Raw genomic sequence first — 20,617 nt, forward strand, 5'->3', positions numbered from 1 at the left:
TGTTGGAGATGTCGCAGTACTCGTGTGTGATGAGCCTTTGTGATGCTATAGGAGAGGAGTCTCCATTTAAGAGTTCCGCACTTTCAGTTATCTGAGGTTCTCGCAATATCTTCCAGAGTTCATGGTGGAGCCTTTAGGCATGGATTCCAAATGCCTCATACCTTGAACACACCCAACCACTGTGTACATGACTTTGCCTCGTGATGATATAATCTTGAACAATTTTGTCTTCGGTGATCCATTGTGCTCTGTCACACACGTTGCGGTTAGCACCACCGTTTCCTCCATTACGAGAATGTTACTGATGTCGATACATCATCACTTTACACAGCTTTCATTCATCTCTTAATGTCAGTTGGAGTCATGATTTCTGCCTTTAGATACTCAACTACTGCATGTTTTCACACACCGACATAGTTACGTCATACACCACCATCTTACAACCCACAATTCGGGGACATACAGCTGCAGAAAGTGGCATCTTGCATCAGCGAATCGGGAAAGTCGACTGACAAATAATCATGACATCTAATATCTCAACCGATGTTGAGACCACAATGATAGATTCGGAGGCATTACTTTTCAGGACGCCCTCTTACGTATCCGCTCTTTTCTTCGGACATGCAAGTGACTTTCGAAATTCATCACATTTTAACTCCAAATCTAGAATCGTTAAAGATTTTTATTCCCTTTCTTCTTCCAATACCTTAAGAAATTAGTACTAATTTATGCATTTGTTGATTACTTGAAATATTATATCAAAGCAAACTCCGTCAAACACTCAATATCTGATGTCTAAAGAGAGAAATTTCTTAGATGAGATCTATGTGTTACAGCAAAATATTCTGAATGCACACACATTTCTCTTCAAAACATCTAAATATGTATTAGCGCGTTGAAAAGCATTACTGGAAATATTCATACCAAGGAGTAGATACTGATGCTCCATACTCTTCATCCGTTCACCGTCGCTTCAGATACAAGTACTACATAGTTTCAGTACTCTCTATTAGCAGAGCGGTTATAGCTACAATTTTGCGCATTCTATGGCGATATACTCCAACTGCTACGTTCAAGGTATATGTTTGACACCAAAAGTCTCTCTGTATGAGTGCAAGATGTAGTGAGTTTTGGCGCAGCAGTCGTTCTGATTAGAAGCCTTGACTACGCGCGTGTGAGTTTATCTGCATTAAATTTCGTTCTGTTTTCCATTTCACATTCCACTATTCCCTACCAGATAATTACTGATTAATCATGATTTACATGTAGAAGATGTATACACCTAGAACATAGCATGGCAGTGTTCCTCCCACAGTACTATCACAACTTGCCTTATAAAACTAAATGAAGACATACAAGCCATCTTGAGTTTTCTTTTTCCGCAGACAAGTGGTGAATGACTATTTTGATTCTGTTGTGAATCGAGTAGAGCGGGCATCGTTATGTGAATTGGGGACTGATGTCTGACGCTTGCACTGATGCTGTATTTGTGTGTTAGGAGTCGGCAGCGGACTCCGTGCCCTAGGGGGTCATAGGCTGGCTCCTTATGCAGTTCGGTAACGGCTGAACGAAGAGGTGACAGACAAATATTACAGACACTATTTCGTAACAGTTCTAAAAAGGTTCGTATCCAGTGCCGAAACCATACCCGCAACAATGAACTGGTATTAGTTCCCGTGATCAGAGTGACAAGTAAGAAAATCCGTGGTATATAGAGTGAACCAAAAATTCACCGACAAAATTTTGGAGGCTGCTAGATACATTTTCAGATGACTTTGGTATAATGGACCTGTGTTCTGCAGTGACTCGTTACAGAGTTATAATGTCTTTTTCTTATTTTTCTTTTGGTGGGTTGCCTGTGGCTTGCAACGATTCTCCGATTCTAATCGCCATCTTCTTATTTTCAGTGCTCATATAGTCCACCATTTGTGCGTTTTTCACGTATTAGTTTCATTGTTAAGATGTTCCCCATTTCGGCCTTCCTGCTCTGAATCCTTTTTGCTCCACTTGCTACCTGTATCATGTTTTTTTCTTAGTGAGGTCGTTAATAGCATTACAGTAAAGTCTTCCATTAAAATGAATCACTGCCAATCAGATAAAAATTTTGGGTCATTATGTAACTTTTTCTTATTCACCTGTCTTGTGTAACATTTTTCCCATTCTCTATTTAGTACTCTTTCAAACAGATTCCTTAGCACCTCCAATAATTTCACTGGTCCAGACGTCTCCAGTTCCGGATATATCGTTCCATATCCACGTTCTTTCTTCATCTTACTTCTCCTTGCAGCCTGTCGACGAACTTTTATATCTACAGGCCAAAACTATTACTGCTACATCCTCACCTCACTTCTGTATGAAACGTATGGCAGATTTTCCTGGAATAAATCCTTACAATACTTTCTCCATTGACCATAAAAATATTATTTTGAAGTAACTTGTCACTAGTCCATACTCGCACTGACTTGATTATTCTCCACGCCTCAGCACTCCGAACCGCACCAATCATTCATTCTTCCTACAGTTTCACATGTGTCCTCCCACTCCTAGTTTTTCCTTTTTAACATTTCTGTTTTTATTTCTCCAGTTAGCGTCGTACGCCTAACTTTTGATTGACATTCAGTCACGAACGTCAAATAAGCTTTTTTTTTTCTCTTCAGTCATCTCTGATATTTCTACATCCTACTAAAGTGGTTGCTTCTTCTTCTCATATTCTCTAAGTGTTCCTTTGCTGCTTCACTATGCTCATATTCCTCTCCTGCTGATATCTCTGAATTTTTATTTTGTTTTTACTTCGCTTGTGGTGTAGGTACTTAATACTATATTCCCTTAGACGGTCCGAGTTATGTCTTATGATCTCAGGATGAACAGCACTTTGCACCCTCTTGTGTTCGCCACTGCTCCCGAAAGTACAGGGGATAAACATTTTACATTCCAACAGGTGATGGTCACTTTCACAACCTGTCCCTGTTTTATATGTGACATTTTCAATTTTTAAACATAACTTAGATAATCGGTTATTGATTTCAGCCTCTTGTGAGGTTAGAGAATACAAATTTACGTATGTCTGTGTGAACAAGGCACGTATTTTCTACCCAATTCATATTGCTCGGATAAATCCGCACGTCTTTCCCCATGTTCATTCCTAGCATCCTCTCCGTACATCCCAATATGATTACTATTCCTCTCTTTCCCTACCTCATTATTAAAAGCTTCCGCCAGTGTAAGATTATGGCCACTTGGTATACATTCCATAGTCTGTATCAGGACTGTTCAAAATCTTCTTCTACGTTCAAGGGAGGATCTTAGCAGCGACAAACAATCCCACAGTCACTGCATTCGTGTGTCTTGCTCTCAAACTGCGCTTTATCGACATTTCATTAACTGCTCCCAACTATAATAATGGGCGAACTCTAGCAGGTATTCACAACCAGTACCTTAGTTTTTTGTTGCGGAAAGCACAGTTACATCAGTGTGTTGCCGTCTTAAGCCCATTAAAACATATTCTATATCCCGGTTGCTCGAGGTGGAGTAGTGGTTCATGATTTAGGTTTTCCGTGATTTCCCTAAATCGCTTCAGGCAAATGCCGGGATGGCTCCTCTGAAAGGCCACGGCCGACTTCCTTCCCCATCCTTCCCTAATCCGGTGAGACCGATGACCTCGCTGTTTGGTCTCTTCCACCAAATTCCCCCCCCCCCCTTCTCCCCTACAACCCAGTCCGGATGCCCTGTTTATTCCACATACGAAGACGCCAAGTTGGTTTTAGTTTCCGTTGCCGAATTCCGTCAAAACTATCCGAAAACCAAGGCCTATTATTGGATATTTTAGCTGGATTGGATATTTAAGCTTGGACCGCTCTTTGTTTCCACTTTGCATTTGGTTTCGCAGGTCAGTACAACTTGTTCCCGTTTTCATGCTTTATCTGTGTTCAATTTTTGACGGTCTATCCACTGGGTCATCTTACCACTAAATCTGAGGGAGGATGCGTTGAGGAGTTTCCCTTGTCAGTATGCTCCGAAATTTTGTGAGTGACGTTCTAGCTCACGCTGTATAGTAGTTTCTAAAGCTGCAGAATCTGGGTGGGAAGTAATCTGCAATTCATTGAGTCGCAGGAATTGGCTGCTGGAAATTCTGCAATGTTTCAATCACTGTACCAATGGCTACATCACATTTCCCCCCCCCCCCCCCCCCCGCCCTTGAGGCCCCGTGGGGCGGCCGGTGGAAAGTAGTCATTGTAGTATTGCGGTTCTGATGGAGACTTTGTCATTGATTATTGAAGTTCATTACTCTGACGATTCAGGTTGATGTCTGGGATCCATAGAAAATGCGGTTTACTATAACAATTTTCACTATATTCTGAAAACGATAAAGCGTAAAATTGCAGACAAATGACTACCCATATCAGCTATTGTACTACCAGTGCTGTTCAGAGCCTATAGCGCGGATCCTATTATCCACAGATAACGAAACTGTTCAATAATAGTTATTGATGTAAATGTTCAAAGTGAATGCTCGCCAAAATTTAATGTTCAAATGGTTCAAATGGCTCTGAGCACTATGGGACTCAACTGCTGAGATCATTAGTCCCCTAGAACTTAGAACTAGTTAAACCTAACTAACCTAAGGACATCACAAACATCCATGCCCGAGGCAGGATTCGAACCTGCGACCGTAGCGGTCTTGCGGTTCTAGACGGCAGCGCCTTTAACCGCACGGCCACTTCGGCCGGCAAAATTTAATGTTAATACTAATTAAACGCTACGCTAGTAATGGTAGAAAGTCTGTCCTGCGGCGACACGTGAAAATACGACATATGCACACTGAGAATACATCACTGGAGTCGTTCCGTAATTAACATTTTACCCCAATACGAACCCATTGTTAAGTGCATATCGACTTACGTAATATAGCATCCAAGGCTCTTCCTTGCAACTGCACAAACGAAAAACGGGTTCCGACACGGAGTGCGCGCTGATTCGAATCTAGAAGAGAACTGGGGCCTTTTTGTAGCTCGCACGCTCTTATTTATATAGCCGCGGTGCGGATCGCCGAAGACGCAGCCGACAACATTTGCCTTACTGACTAGAAGCTGGGCTAGCAAAACACTACTTCAAGTTACTAAATAATTAATTGCTTCATTCACTGAAGAGCAATGAAGCTCTCGATTCAGTTGTGCAATCAGCACACAGGTAAGTATGTATATTAATAAGCCCGCCCTGTTGGCCGTGCGGTCTAACGCATGGCTTTCCGGGCGGGAAGGAGCGCCTGGTCCCCGGCACGAATCCGCCCGGCGGATTCGTGTCGAGGTCCGGTGAACCGGCCAGTCTGTGGATGAATTTTACGCGGTTTTCCATCTGACTCGGCGAATGCGGGCTGATTCCCCTTATTCCGCCTCAGTTACACTATGTCGGCGATTGCTGCGCAAAACAATTTCTCCACGTACGCGTACACCACCATTACTCTACCAGGCAAACATAGGGGTTACACTCGTCTGGTGAGAGACGTTCCCTCGGGGGTCCACCGGGGGCCGAACCGCAAAATAGCCCTAGGTTCGGTGTGGAGCGGAGGAGGGGTGAAGTGGACTGCGGTAGTCGTCGTGGGGTTATGGACCACTGCGGCTGCGGCGGGGACGAAGCCTCTCCGTCGTTTCTAGGTCCCCGGTTAACACACAATACAATACAATACAGTACAATACAATGCAATGTATAATAAAATTCTAATGTGGCAAGGTTAAATACATTTGCCGAGAGAATTATTTTAGTTGTACTGCACGCAATAAATGAGCTCTTAACTTGCCCTTTGGAGAGACGCTACAGCTATAGTTTTATAGCTACCTTTTTTAAAAACTTCTCACATCTTTGTTATTATAGCGCTTCTCCATTCTAACCTAAAAGTAAACCTCCTAGCTTTATCTAATCACTTACTTAATCTATCTTGCTTCCGAAATTTTAGGACACAAAAACAGAAAATCATGAATTTCAACCAAAATATTACTTTGTGAGATCGAGCATGCTGTTTCCATTAAATTACAATGGAAAAGGAATCAGAATATAAATTTTGAAGTTTCTAGCCGAGCGGGTAGGGGGTTGGGTGGTTTGAGGAAGGAGACCAGACAGCGAGTCATCGGTCTCATCGGGATAGGGAAGGACGGGGAAGGAAGTCGGCCGTGCCGTTTGAAAGGAACCGACATTTGGCTGGAGCGATTTAGGGAAATCACGGAAAACCTAAATCAGGATGGCCGTACGCGGGATTGAACCGTCGTCCTCCCGAATGCGAGTCCAGTGTCTAACCACTGCGCCACCTCGCTCGGTCTAGCCGAGAGATCTAAGGCGCTGCAGTCTTGGACTAAGCAGCTGATCCGAGCGGAGGTTCGAGTCCTCCCTCGGGCATGGGTGTGTGTGTTTGTCCTTAAGATAATTTAGGTTTAGGGCGTAAACATAGGGACTGATGACCTTAGCAGTTAAGTCGCATAAGATTTCACAGACATTTGAACATTTGATGTTTGAAGTTTCTAGCTCCTTCCTGTTGCGCCGATGATTTTTATGTAAGACGTCCAAATTTCGAAAAATGTTAGAGTTACTAAACTGAAACTTAACACATTAGTATTTTAGCATCATTCCTGACATGCTATTAACTATTTAAAAAAATGTTCAAATGTGTGTGAAATCTTATGGGACTTAACTGCTAAGGTCATCAGTCCCTAAGCTCACCTAAATTATCCTAAGGACGAAGACACACACCCATACCCGAGGGAGGACTCGAACCTCGGCCGGGACCAGCCGCTCAGTCCATGACTGCAGCGCCTGAGACTGCTCGGCTAATCCCGTGCGGCCGGTATTCGTCTTCATGGACGACAATTTACGCCCCCCTCATGCACATCTTGTGAATTATTTCCTACAGGATAACGTCATCGCTCGACTAGAGTGCCCAGAATGTTCTCCAGACATGCCTGGGATTGACTGAAAAGGGCTCTTCATGGACGACGTGACCCACCAACTATTCTGACGGATCTACGCCGAATGGCCGTTGAGCAGTGAGACACTCTGGATCAGCAGTGCCTTGATGAACTTTTGATTAGTATGCCACGACGAATACAGGCATGCATCAGTGCCAGAGGAAGTGCTACTGGGTATTATAGGTACCGATGTATACAGCAATCTGGACCATCACCTCTGAAGGTTCCACTGTATGGTCGTACAACATGAAATATCTGAAACTTCCTGGCAGATTACCGAGCGAGGTGGCGCAGTGGTTAGACACTGGCCTCGCATTCGGGAGGACGACGGTTCAATCCCGCGTCCGGCCATCCCGATTTAGGTTTTCCGTGATTTCCCTAAATCGCTCCAGGCAAATGCCGGGATGGTTCCTTTGAAAGGGCACGGCTGACTTCCTTCCCCATCCTCCCCTACTCCGATGAGACCGATGACCTCGCTGTCTGGTCTCCTTCCCCAAAACCAACCAACCAACCATCCTGGCAGATTAAAACTGTGTGCCCGACCGAGACTCGAACTCGGGACCTTTGCCTTTCGCGGGCAAGTGCTCTACCGTCTGAGCTACCGAAGCGCGACTCACGCCCGGTCCTCACAGCTTTACTTCTGCCAGTATCTCGTCTCCTACCTTCCAAACTGCTTCGGAAGCTCAGACGGTAGATCACTTGCCCGCGAAAGGCAAAGGTCCCGAGTTCGAGTCTCGGTCGGGCACACAGTTATAATCTGCCAGGAAGTTTCATATCAGCGCACACACCGCTGCAGAGTGAAAATCTCATTCTATGAAATATGTGGTTTTCATAAGCATTAGCCGGCCGCGGTGGTCTAGCGGTTCTAGGCGCGCAGTCCGGAACCTCGCGGCTGCTACGGTCGCAGGTTCGAATCCTGCCTCGGGCATGGATGTGTGTGATGTCCTTAGGGTAGTTAGGTTTATGTAGTTCTAAGTCCTAGGGGACTGATGACCACAGATGGTATGTCCCATAGTGCTCAGAGCCATTTGAACCGTTTGAACCATGAGCATTAAAATGGGCGGAAATGATGTCTATGTTGATCTTTATTCCAGTTTTCTGTATAGGTTTTGAAACTCTAGGAACCGAGGTGATGCATAACTTTTTTTATATATGTGTAGTTCCTAAGCTGCAGAATCTCAGCTCGTTGTCGGAAATAATCTGCAATTCAGTGACTGGCAGGAAATTTCTGCTGGAAATTCTGAGTAATTCTGTAATGTTTCAATTACTGCACCAAGGACTTTCTCACGCATCCCTTTCTCTGCCCCGCCCGCTTTTGCTGACACCCATGCGTGAGAGCTGTGAGGCACTACATGCACAGAACATACTGCTCCAGTGGCACCTCGTACTTTGCAGAGCGCCCCGGAGCGCTGAGCAACTGCTCGCTGCGCGCGGCGGCGGCGGCTGCGGCGACGCCGGCGGCCTCGGCGCTTTCGCCGGCCGCGGCTGCGGCGGCGGCGGCTGCCCTGCAGAACGCGTCGTCCGCCGCGGGGCCGGAGCTGTCAGCCGCGCCGGCGTCTGCGCAGCTGGTGGTGGAGTGCGTGGCGGGCCACGACGGCGGGCTGCCGCAGCGCTTCTTCCTGGAGGCGCACGAGGCGGCCGGCGGCGGCGTCCGGCTCAACACGAGCAGCGCGGCGCCGCGCTTCCGGCTGCAGCTGGCCGCGCTGGGCTGGCGCACGCTGCGCCTCGTGCTGTACGCCGCCAACGCGCGCGGACGCGGCGACGCCACCGTGCTCGACGACATCGCGCTCGGCGACGCCGAGATGCGCACAGGTCGGTCGCCGGGCCGCCGCTGCAACTACTCGCTCCAGCAGTCGCGCCGCTGGTTGTCAGAAGCGGCAGATTTTGCTTTGTCGGCATCCAGATCAGAGAACTGTACCATAATGGAGCATTATATAAGATCCTACACGTCTGGATGGCCACTGCAGAGTTAGGCTGCTGATAAAATTCAGGTGTATCGACACATCGATACTGTTTCCAGTAACAATGATAACTGAGGGCGATATTATTTTCACTATGTATCGATATGTATAACCAGGATAACGCAATTTAGTCGAATTAACTCGGGTGATGCTGAGGGAATTAGATTCGGGAATGAGACACGTAAAGTAGTAAAGGAGTTTTGCTATTTGGGGAGCAAAATAACTGATGATGGTCGAAGTAGAGAGGATATAAAATGTAGACTGGCAATGGCAAGGAAAGCGTTTCTGAAGAAGAGGAATTTGTTAACATCAAGTATAGAGTTAAGTGTCAGGAAGTCGTTTCTGAGAGTAGTTGTATGGAGTGTAGCCATGTATGGAAGTTAAACATGGACAATAAATAGTTGGGACAAGAAGAGAAGCTTTCGAAATGTGGTGCTACAGAAGAATGCTGTAGATCACATAACTAATGAGGAGTTATTGAATAGAATTGGGGAGAAGACGAGTTTGTGGCACAACGTGATATGAAGAAGGGATCGTTTGGTAGGACATGTTCTGAGGCATCAAAGGATCCCCAGTTTAGTGTTGAAGGGCAGCGTGGAGGGTGAAAATCGTAGAAGGGGACCAAGAGATGAATACACTAAGCAGATGCAGAAGGATGTAGGCTGCAGTACGTACTGGGAGATGAAGCAGCTTGGACAGGATAGAGTAGCAGGGAGAGATGCATCAAACCAGTCTCAGGACTGAAGACGACAACACCAACATGTATCGATATATCGATACGAAATGGCACACCGGGCCCAAATGTTTTTATTTCATGTTACACTTTTTTGTCGATTTTTAGTAAGTATTAGAAATTTCCTTTTGAAATTGTAGAAGAACATAATTTTACTTCCACTGTGCGAAGGAGTTTTCCTACCTTTTGAGCTTTCACTTCCAGTGATTCTTTTTGAGTGTGAGAAGCAAGTATATGTGGCATAAAGAAGCAGCCCGATTACACTGGGACTGGCGGTCTGAATACAACAAGAAGGTTTCCGATGTGAAGAAATAGCACACCAGTTGCGATAAAAAACAATTTTTAACGGAACTAGTGTTTTTTCACATCGGCATTCTTCGGAAACATTTGCTGAAAATGATGAACAAAAATCTAAATGACAAGATTGGTATTTCCGGTAGGCAGGGACATGTGGACGTAATCGGTGCTCGGCGCTACCAACAGATACTGCAACATTTAACTTCACCATGCAATTCTGACACTAGTACCGGTAAGATCGCTCGCGTTGGCGGAAATGAAATTAAATAAAATAAACAGGAAAACAGGGAAGTCGACGTGAAGTGTTCCGAAAAAATCAGATATGTATCGAAACCTAACGACGGCACCATTGGACACCTTTTATTGCGTCAATTGAATGCAATTACCATTATTAGCAAAGTGGTTACTGTCAAGCATGAACTTGCATTGTTTTCCTTCCAACTCATGCTCTAAAGGGGATAGTCCGGCTGTTAGCTTGTTAATGTACAGAGCGTCCAATAACAAATCAACACTTAAATAACCAGCTCTAATAAAAAAGAGAAAACTCCCGAACAGGCCATAAGGCCCAAGGGTACTGACCGGCAGCCGTGTCATCCTCAGGCCATAGGTGTCACTGGATGCCGATATGGAGGGGCATGTGGTCAGCACACAGCTCTCCAGGCCGTATGTTAGTTTCCGAGACATTAGCCGCTACGTCTCAATCAAATAACTCCTCAGTTTGCCTCGCAAGGGGTGAGTGCACCCAGTTTGCCAACATCGCTCAGCAGACCGGATGGTCACCCATCCAAGTGCTACCCCAGCCCGACAACGCTTAACTTCGGTGAGCTGACGGGAACCGGTGTTACCTCAGCTGCAAGGTCGTTGGCTCTACAGCTCTAAAACTTGCAATAAGTTCACTTAGTACAGCCGATATTTTTACAGTCCGGTACATCGATAGCATTCCAGTCGGTATGCCGACATATCGATATTCTTCTATCCTTTGCGAGGCAATAACGATAGTATCTAAATGTCGATATATCGGAATCCCGATATTTTTAAAAAATATCGGCGGTCCTATTGCAGACCTTATCTTGTCACGAGGTTGTATATCCTTAGTTTTCCTGTATCGGAATATTGTTCCCTGCGTTCTTCTCTACTATAAATTGTACTACCGACCTCTTCCTGGTTAAACATTTTAATCACCACTGAAAAAAATGTTGGATCATCCACCTGTTGTCGTTTGGAATAAATTATGAAATAAATATTTATTCCTGAGACATGCGGATCTAATGTCGCGAAAGTAATTGAGTCTAAAATAAAGATTTATCATACAGCTGAAACAATAATATTCATCAAGATGTTACCAGAAGTAACCTTTTTCGGTCAGATAATCAGTACCAAATATGGAGTCTGCGAAAATAGTTTTCTTGACACAATTATATTAAAATGAAGGGTTAGAAAATTGTAAAAAAGTGCTATATCTATATCTACATTTAGAAATATGCTACGCTAGTCATCTTATGGGGCGTGGCAGAGGGTACATTGTACCACTACCAGCCACTTTCTTTCCTCTTTCTCTAGCAGATGGAGGAGGAAACAACTGTCTGCATGCCTCCTGCGAGCCAGAAATTCTCCTATCTTCGTAGTACTTATGCGAATCGTACGTTGACAACAGTGCAGTCGTTCTGCTGTCAGCTTTCAATGTCCGTTTTCCAAATTCTGTCAACAGTGTTTTGTGATAAGAACGTCGTCCTGTCTCCAGGGATTCGCGCTTTAGCTCACGAAGCATCTCCGTATTACTTGCGTGTTGCTGATTCGAGGCATCCTGCTTCGGAATTATAGGTCCACAACTGTCTAATGTTGAGGAAATATGATATATTTCTTTTTTTATTTTGTCCGTCTCAGTTGGATGAATACTCAGTTTTCGCTCCAGTGGTTACCGGTTTCGGGCTGACATGCCCACTCCCAAACCACACATCTTGTTATTACGTCATACAACATTTTGCCAAAAGCCAGGAATGGCTTCCGTATCTAAAGTCAAACTACGGGCAACGAGAAGTCAGCCCATGTGTCTAGAGCTACATCTGAAAGATTCATGTCGTTCAGGTGTAACTGTAGACACATAGGCTATCTTATCAATAGGACTGCTTGTTGCAGACAGTGTGACTTTCGGTACAGAAGCTATTCGTGACTTTTGGCACCATGCTATGCGAGTCGGTCAATAAAGAAGTGTATGGTTTGAGAAACAGCGTGTCAGCCAGAATCGGGTAACCACCAGAAATTAAACTGTATATCCATGGAACCGAGACGGTCAAAATAATAATAATAGTAATAATAATAAAGATATCAGATTTCGTCAACACTTGTGCGTTGTTCGAAATTACCGGTAACAAATCTAGAACCCTGCCTCTGAATTGATTCTATGTCTTCCTCTAATCCGACCTGATGGGGATCCCAAATACTTGTCTAGTGTTCGAGACTGTGTCGCACTACTTTTTTGTGCGTGAGCTCCTCGAGCTACGCTTTCCCAAAATCCTCCCAAAACCCAACATTCCTTTCCTGCTACCGTCCTTACGTATTCGCTCCATTTCATATCGCTTTGTACCGTTAGCCCTAGATATTTTACTGACGAAGCTGATTATTTTCACTCTGCAGTGGAGTGTGCACTAATATGAAACCACCTGGCAGTTTAAATCTGTCCTGCTTGACCTTTGCCTTTCTTGGACGAGTGATACTCTACAAAATCTCACTCTGGAAACCCCCTAGGCTGTGGCTAAGCGATAACTCCACGATATCCTTTCTTTTAGGAGTGCTAGTCTCGATGGTTTTGCAGGAGAGCTCCTGCGTAGTTTGAAAGATAGAAGATAAGGTGATATCGCGAATCGTGCATGGGTAGCTCAGTCACCGGCACAGTAGCCCAGCTTGTTCGGTCAGAGGGTTAGCTGCCCTCTGTAATAAAATAAACTGAGTTAATGTATCAACGATGAAAAAAAATGTCGGTAGAGCCCTTGCTCACGAAAGACAAAGGTCACGAGTTCGAGTCTCGATGCGGCACAAAATTTTAATTTTTAAGGAACTTTCTAATGCTATATTCGAACATTGTGTGTTTAGTTTTCTCACTCTCCCGAATTAAATTACATTTTCCTACATTTAGAGCACGCTCCCATTCATCACACCAACTAGAAATACTGCCCAAGTCATAATGTGTACTTCTATAGTCACTCAACGATGTCACTTTCCAGTACGCCACAGCACTGTCAGCAAAACACTACGGAATACTGCTCACTCTGTCCGTCACATCTTTTATGTATGTAGATAATAAGAAAGTTCCTATTAAACTTCCTTATTGAACCACTGACAATACCATAGTCTCTGACGAATACTCGTTCTAGAGAATGTCATATTGAGTTTTGTTACTTAAGAAGTCTTCCAGCCACTCACGTATCTCATATGCTCGGACCTTCGTTATCAGTCTGCACTGGGGCACCGCGTCCAATAGTTTCCGGAAATCTAGGAATTTGGAAACTGCCCATCATCCACCGTCCGGAGGATATCACGGGAGAAAAGGGCGAGACGAGTTTCGCACAAGCGATGATTTCTGAAACCGTGTTGATTTCTGGACAGAGTCTTTTAGGTCTGAAGGAAAAGACTGAAACTTCTCATAATTAGAGATAAGAAAGAGCAAATCTGTAATTGCTTTGAAGAAAATTAAATAGCCAAGATCGTATTTGACATTGTTTATTCCTGGTGACCTGTTTCAAAGTGAAGACTGTCATCGTCTTATATGTAAAGTGATGCATTTGCGTAGAATACATGTACAGTCGTTATTTATATCTGCCGTTACAGACGAGTAAATGGAAATTCTAGGTTTTCGTACCTTCAAAAAAGTAGTTGTTATATTTCCTGTCCATTTCTGACTGTACCACACAGGCCATGCTGCCATTATAATGGATAGTATGTATGGCATTCCACACAAGTTTGTTAAAAAATAGTAACAGGTTTCTTGCGCATAAAAACAATATACTTAAAAATGATCTTGTTTCACCAGGAAAGTTTAAATGGTTCAAATGGCTCTGAGCACTATGGGACTTAACATCTGAGGTCATCAGTCCCCAAAACTTAGAACTACTTAAACCTAACTAACCTAAGGACAGCACACACAGCCATGGTTCAAATGGCTCTGAGCACTATGGGACTTAACATCTATGGTCATCAGTCCCCTAGAACTTAGAACTACTTAAACCTAACTAACCTAAGGACATCACACAACACAGCCATGCCCGAGGCAGGATTCGAACCTGTGACCGTAGCAGTCGCGCGGTTTCAGACTGAAGCGCCTAGAACCGTTCGGCCACAACGGCCGGCTACTAGGAACGTCCCACGTTATAGCATTCCACTGCATATTTGCGCATTTCTTTAGGTTCACATAAAGAGTTAAATATGACACGGATTCACATTCTTTCAAGTATATAGTTCAACTGACTGACAATAAGCAATAGCTACGACTTGCAAGTAACTGCAGCCTGTAGATGGCTCTTACATAGGTGTCTGAAAACCAGATCGTATATTAAAACCAATCGACACTTTCGTGTCCAGTTCATTTAAAATTACAAATATCTTTGAGAGAAATTCTTTATTATTTGAAAGTATACTGACTTTTATGTAATAAATCTTTATACACTTTCACAAAGAATTTTTTCTTTACAATACACTTTACAAACAAAGCGGGATTTTAATATTTGTTTTATCTTGTACATTACCTATATATGCTATCGGTATGTATTTTAGTCCGTTTTTCCTCATTCTGCCCGGTATCCCCGCGAGACACCTAAAACAACACATAAACCTTGAAAGATGAGAGCGATATGAATTTTGGGGCGAGGGGAGAGGCGAACTTTGTTCTCAGTTTTTTAAAACACCGTTTTTGGAACGGCAAAATGGCATTCATGATGCAGTCGTAAACGAACAGGATGTATAGCAACCATTTTTTTACAACTATGAAAACCTAGAATTTCCATTTCGTCGTAAGTAATGGCAAGTGTAAATAACCATTGCTCATGTACTTCATGTAAATGCATCACTTTAAAGACCAGATGATGACATTCTTCATTGTTGAAACCGATAATCAGGAGTAAATAGCACTGAATTCGCACTTGGCTTTTAAATTTTCCTGAAGGAAAGAAGTTATACTCGAACTGAGAATATGTTCACGAATTCTGCAGGAAATCGGTCTTAAGAATATTGGTCTGTAATTTTGCGACTCCGTTGTTTTACTCTCCGTACATATTACAGCTTCAAAGCAAATACTGACGATACTCAACAAAGGAAATGAAAAATATTACGCCATGAAAACCTTGAACGGTCGCTACCAAACTGATACTATATTATTTCAATGTCCATGAGATTTGCTGACTAAACTGTCACGCTTTTGGTAGGGTAAGGTATTGTTATCGATCATTTCACCTTGTCCTGTGACAGCCTCTTCATCTCAAGGTAGCAGCAGCACCAAACTCCATCAGTAATATTCCGGATATATTTCAATCTCTATCTTCCCCTACACTGTTTACCCACTGCAGCTCCATCTGGTAACATGTAAGCTATTATTATTATTATTATTATTATTATTGAGATTTATTCTTTCATCCTAACCCAACTTCTTGACAATTAATCTCACCGATCAAGCATAGAAGCTCCTCATTTCTTATCTTGTCAGACCTCATTTTCTGCAACTTTCTGTAGCGCAACATCTCAAACTCATCGATTCTCGTCTTCTCAGCTTCGGTCACAGTCCATGTGCTTCTTAGGCTTCAGCAAATCCTTTGACACGGTCAGTTTGGAATTTTGCTTTCCATACTTAGCAGCATAAATTTCATGGGAATTGCAATGCAATGATTTCGCCCACACCCGACGTCCCACCAACGGTGCATCACATCCGGCACCATAAAGTTACAACTGCAGCAAGTAGTATGAGGCGTCCCCCGGCGTTAGGCATTAGTTCCTATACTCCTTTCACTATATTTCAACGATGGGTCATCTGTTTTGTGCAACTGCAAGTACCACAGGTACGCTTAGGACCTACACTGTAGCTAAGAGCAAAACCAATAAACTTGAAGACAGCTGTCGATCATATCGAAACTGACCTCTGTGCACCATCCATATGGACGCAGAATATAGGGCTAAAGCTGAATCCATCCAAAACGTTAGCGGTACTGGATGGTCATTCTAGGCCCATTTGCCCCAAATATCGGGAATCCCCTAGCATCTTTCATCCTAAATACCAACTTCCCTCCCTCAGGAAAGAGACTAGGAGTAATAATAGGTGACAATTTAAATTGGACTGGTGCCCTACAAAAAACTTAAGAAACTCTTCGCGACCTGAAAAAGAAACTTGTGCAAACATTTATACTTCTAATAAATTAGTGATTAAAGCGATTTTATGCAGCGAGATCTTTCTTAGGAAAGCCCACACCGCCTGGAACTGGTAATGCGTGCCTGTGTTCGACATATCTGTGCTGTTAGACTCTTCGTTCTTATTTCACCAACATATGCACAGCTACCCTCTTTGGCAAGCGTAAGGATTTATATACCCTCTGTCTTCTCCACTGTCTTACCAACGTATGCCGGCCGGAGTTGCCGAGCTGTTCTAGGCACTACAGTCTGGAACCGCGCGACCGCTACGTTCGCAGGTTCGAATCCTGCCTCGGGCATGAATGTGTGTGATGTCCTTAGGTTAGTTAGGTTTAATTAGTTCTACGTTCTAGGGGACTGATGACCTTAGAAGTTAAGTCCCATAGTGCTCAGAGCCATTTGAACCATATTTTTGGTACTGTATGTGTTGAGCTATGGACCATTCTAAGAGGTGGCTTGATGGCTGTAATCAGATCAGGCTAAATAAATAAAAAAAACTAAATACACTACTGGCAATTGAAATTGCTACACGACAAAGATACCGTGCTACAGACGCGAAATTTAACCGTCAGGAAGAAGATGCTGTGATATGCAAATGATTAGCTTCTCAGAGCATACACACAAGGTTGGCGCCGGTGGTGACACCTACAGCGTGCTGACATGAGGAAAGTTTCCAACCGATTTCTCATACACAAACAGCAGTTGACCGACGTTGTCTGGTGAAACGTTGTTGTGATGCCTCGTGTAAGGAGGAGAAATGCGTACCATCACGTTTCCGACTTTGATAAAGGTCGGATTGTAGCCTATCGCGATTGCGGTTTATCGTATCGCGACATTGCTGCTCGCGTTGGTCGAGATCCAACGACTGTTACCAGAATATGGAATCGGTGGGTTCAGGAGGATAATAAGGAACGCCGTGCTGGATCCCAACGGCCTCGTATCACCAGCAGTCAAGATGAATGGCAACTTATCCGCATGGTTGTAACGGATCGGGCAGCCATTTCTCGATCCCTGATTCAACAGGTGGGCGCGTTTGCAAGACAAAAACCATCTGCACGAACAGTTCGACGACGTTTGCAGCAGCATGGAGTATCGGCTCGGAGACCATAGCTGCGGTTACCCTTCACGCTGCATCGCAGACAGGAGCGCCTGCGATGGTGAACCAACGACGAACCTGGGTGCACGAATAACAAAACATCATTTTTTCGGATGAATGCGGGTTCTATTTACAGCATCATGATGGTTGCATCCATGTTTGGCGACATCGTGGTGAACGTACATTGGAAGCGTGTATTCGTCATCGCCATACTGGCGTATCACCCGGCGTCATGGTATGGGGTGCAATTGGCTACACGTCTCGGTCACCTCTTGTTCGCACTGACGGCACTTTGAACAGTGGACGTTACATTTCAGATGTCTTACGACCCGTGGCTCTACCCTTCATTCGATCCCTGCGAAACCCTACATTTCAGGAGGGTAATGCACGACCGCATGTTGCAGGTCCTGTACGGGCCTTTCTGGATACAGAAAATGTTCGACTGCTGCCCTGGCCAGCACATTCTCCGCAATTGAAAACGTGTGGTCAATGGTGATCGAGGAACTGGCTCGTCACCATACGCCAGTAAAAAAAAATAAAAATATGGCGTTTCAGTCTTTCATCGCTATTTATTTTCAAAGTTTTCAAAATTTGAAAATAAAGAATAGCGATCAAATACTGAAACGCCATATTTTTATTTAATGAACGATCGCGGAATCCCCATTAAGACAATCATGTCTGGTTTTGATAAACAATACGCCAGTCACTACTCTTGATGACCTGTGGTATCGTGTTGAAGCTGCAGGGGCACGCCATCAAAGTTGGGTGTTGACTCTATGGCCAGGCGTATCAAGGCCGTTATTACGGCCAGAGATGTTTGTTCTGGGTACTGATTTCTCAGGATCTATGCACCCAAATGGAGTGAAAATGTAATAACATGTCACTTCTAGTATAATATATTTGTCCAATGAATACCCGTTTATCGTCTGGATTTCTTCTCGGTGTATCAATTTTAATGGCCAGTAGTGTATGTGAAGAGCAGCACACGAAGTCCGGCTCGGTAGCTGCACCGTAAGCGTGCGGTTTGCTGATTGAAGGGCATGGGTTTTATTCGTGGCGAGGACTGAGAAACTTTTCCCCGGTCGTGGTGTTGTGTTGACCGTAGGTTCGTATCCTCGTAGTTGGTATTCCACTTTTGAGATGGCAGCAAAGGATCGTCTCGAAAGCTAATAATAAAAAAAAACTCCGCAACAGTTAATATCGAACTGATGCTTTTTGATGTATGCTCCACATTTAACTCAAGTTAATTACAGAATTCTTTTGCATTTGACCTACTCAGTCTTCCGTGTTTATTAAACTTTGGAAGAAGAGTTTACTCATGTCTCATATTTCGCTCTACCATAGCTCCTAAGAACCTTTTTTGAATGTTCAATATCGTAACGCATTAAAAGAAGTACAGTGTACATCGTAGTATAGTAAACAAGCTGTTGGAGAACTGTGACACTAACTGGTCATTCTAGAGTGATGTTCGTATGCCCGCCATTTCCATCGGGTGAAACGTGGCGCCACTATACACCCTCGGATCAAATGGCAATACACTTCGCTAGTTACAAGTCAACCGTTCAGTTGCTTGACCCCGCAACTAGTTTCTCCGTGGCTCATGTATTTGTCACTGGCTGCTGGATTTTATGTGGTACAATATTCTGCAAATCACCTGAGCAATTAGCACTGCAGCCACACGCTCTCTGAAAATAACGATCTAAACTAATCTTTCATACAGCCACAGAGTGCAGGTGTAAAACATACACTACTTCGGAGCGAATGGACAATTTTCTAACAATTCCAACTCTCTCGCTTCCCTTCAACAGCGCTGACCATACATAGTAATTGTATTGAAAGTGAAACGCCAGGAAAAGAGATTATACAATTTTAGGGCAGAGTAGAATCAACAAATCACAGGGATACGAGCAGAAACTTGTCATACCTCTTTTTTTTTTATTTTCATCGATTACAAAGTGCTTGTGCAGCGGAAGGGGCGGGATTTGCACGCCACCTGTTTATACCACATTAATTCTTATTCGGGCTTCTCTTATCGCTAGCCATAATCACTCGCTGAGTAATTATTGCGGATAAAATCTATGTATGTTCAGAATTTGAGAAAGTGGCCCACCACAGCTCGTAAATATTGGAAGGACGTTAAGATTACCGCCAAGAGCTGCTGATAAATTTTATTTACTTTACAATCAGTTTCGGTTCACAAACCGTCATCATAGACCTTTATACCAAATGAAAGAAGTTATAAAGAGCATTACGAGATTAAACTATTACAATCCTGTTAACCGTTGAAAACGGCCTCGATACCCACAATTAATTAAATGTCGTATACTCACTGATATGCATTTATCAAGTTGTATTAGGCATTATAAATCACTGGTGTTAAATAATAAAATCTGTGAGATCATCACAGGGACAAACGGTACTACACACAGAATGATGTAACTAATTCTGATCAAAGAAAATCACAAAACAATTCGGTAAACTGGCTTTTTACTCAGGTACCCTTTTGTCACACAGTGATATAAGTAACACCGTGAGTCATGTACAGTTCCACACAATGCCTGTATTCGTGTTGTAAAGTCAGAATTAGCGCCAGGTACGAAGGCGTTCTACATAATGGTAACTGCACAGCTGATTCACCTGTTGAACCAAAGATGATCTAGAGATCTGTATACAGAATGTCAGAATTAGCGCCAGGTACGAAGACGTTCTACATAGTGGTAACTGCACAGTTGATTCACCTGTTGAACCAAAGATGATCTAGAGATCTGTATACGTCGTTAGAGAAAAGTGACAGTTATAACAGATAGCCACATACTTGTGTTAAGAGCACAGTTGCGGTGACAGAAACATGATACATAAAACAAACGATCTACATACACACTCAGACGCCAGTGTGATACAATCTATAGCCATGTTCAACATGCCCACTGGTGCCGTGATACAACGACTTTAGAGGAACAAACCCTACTTCAGCCGACAGTAGTTGGGGCTACAAGAAAGCAAATCTGAAGTATGATAACTCTCCTGCTCCACACAGAATGAAATGAAATAAATGTGGGTCCCAATAACTTAATCGAAATGCTAACATAGTGGACAAATACCAAATAATAAGGCAGTATATTTGGATATGGACACGTTACGAGTATGCTGGTAGTGGTACAAGGCACATGTCCGCTAATATACTGTTAGC

At 43.7% G+C, this 20,617-nt stretch overlaps 1 protein-coding gene across 1 annotated transcript in view; it reads left to right on the plus strand.

Annotated features, from left to right (window-relative positions):
• The window catches only part of LOC124796117 (hemicentin-2-like), a 790,202-nt gene that overhangs the window by 677,828 nt on the left and 91,757 nt on the right, over positions 1-20,617 (plus strand). The window contains exons 11-12 of the mRNA XM_047260206.1: positions 8,349-8,410; positions 8,519-8,765. Of these exons, the coding sequence (XP_047116162.1) occupies positions 8,349-8,410; positions 8,519-8,765 (309 nt within the window). The remainder of the gene's footprint in view (positions 1-8,348; positions 8,411-8,518; positions 8,766-20,617) is intronic.

Source organism: Schistocerca piceifrons, chromosome 4, assembly GCF_021461385.2.
Source record: "Schistocerca piceifrons isolate TAMUIC-IGC-003096 chromosome 4, iqSchPice1.1, whole genome shotgun sequence".
Classification (NCBI taxonomy): Eukaryota; Metazoa; Arthropoda; class Insecta; order Orthoptera; family Acrididae; genus Schistocerca; species Schistocerca piceifrons.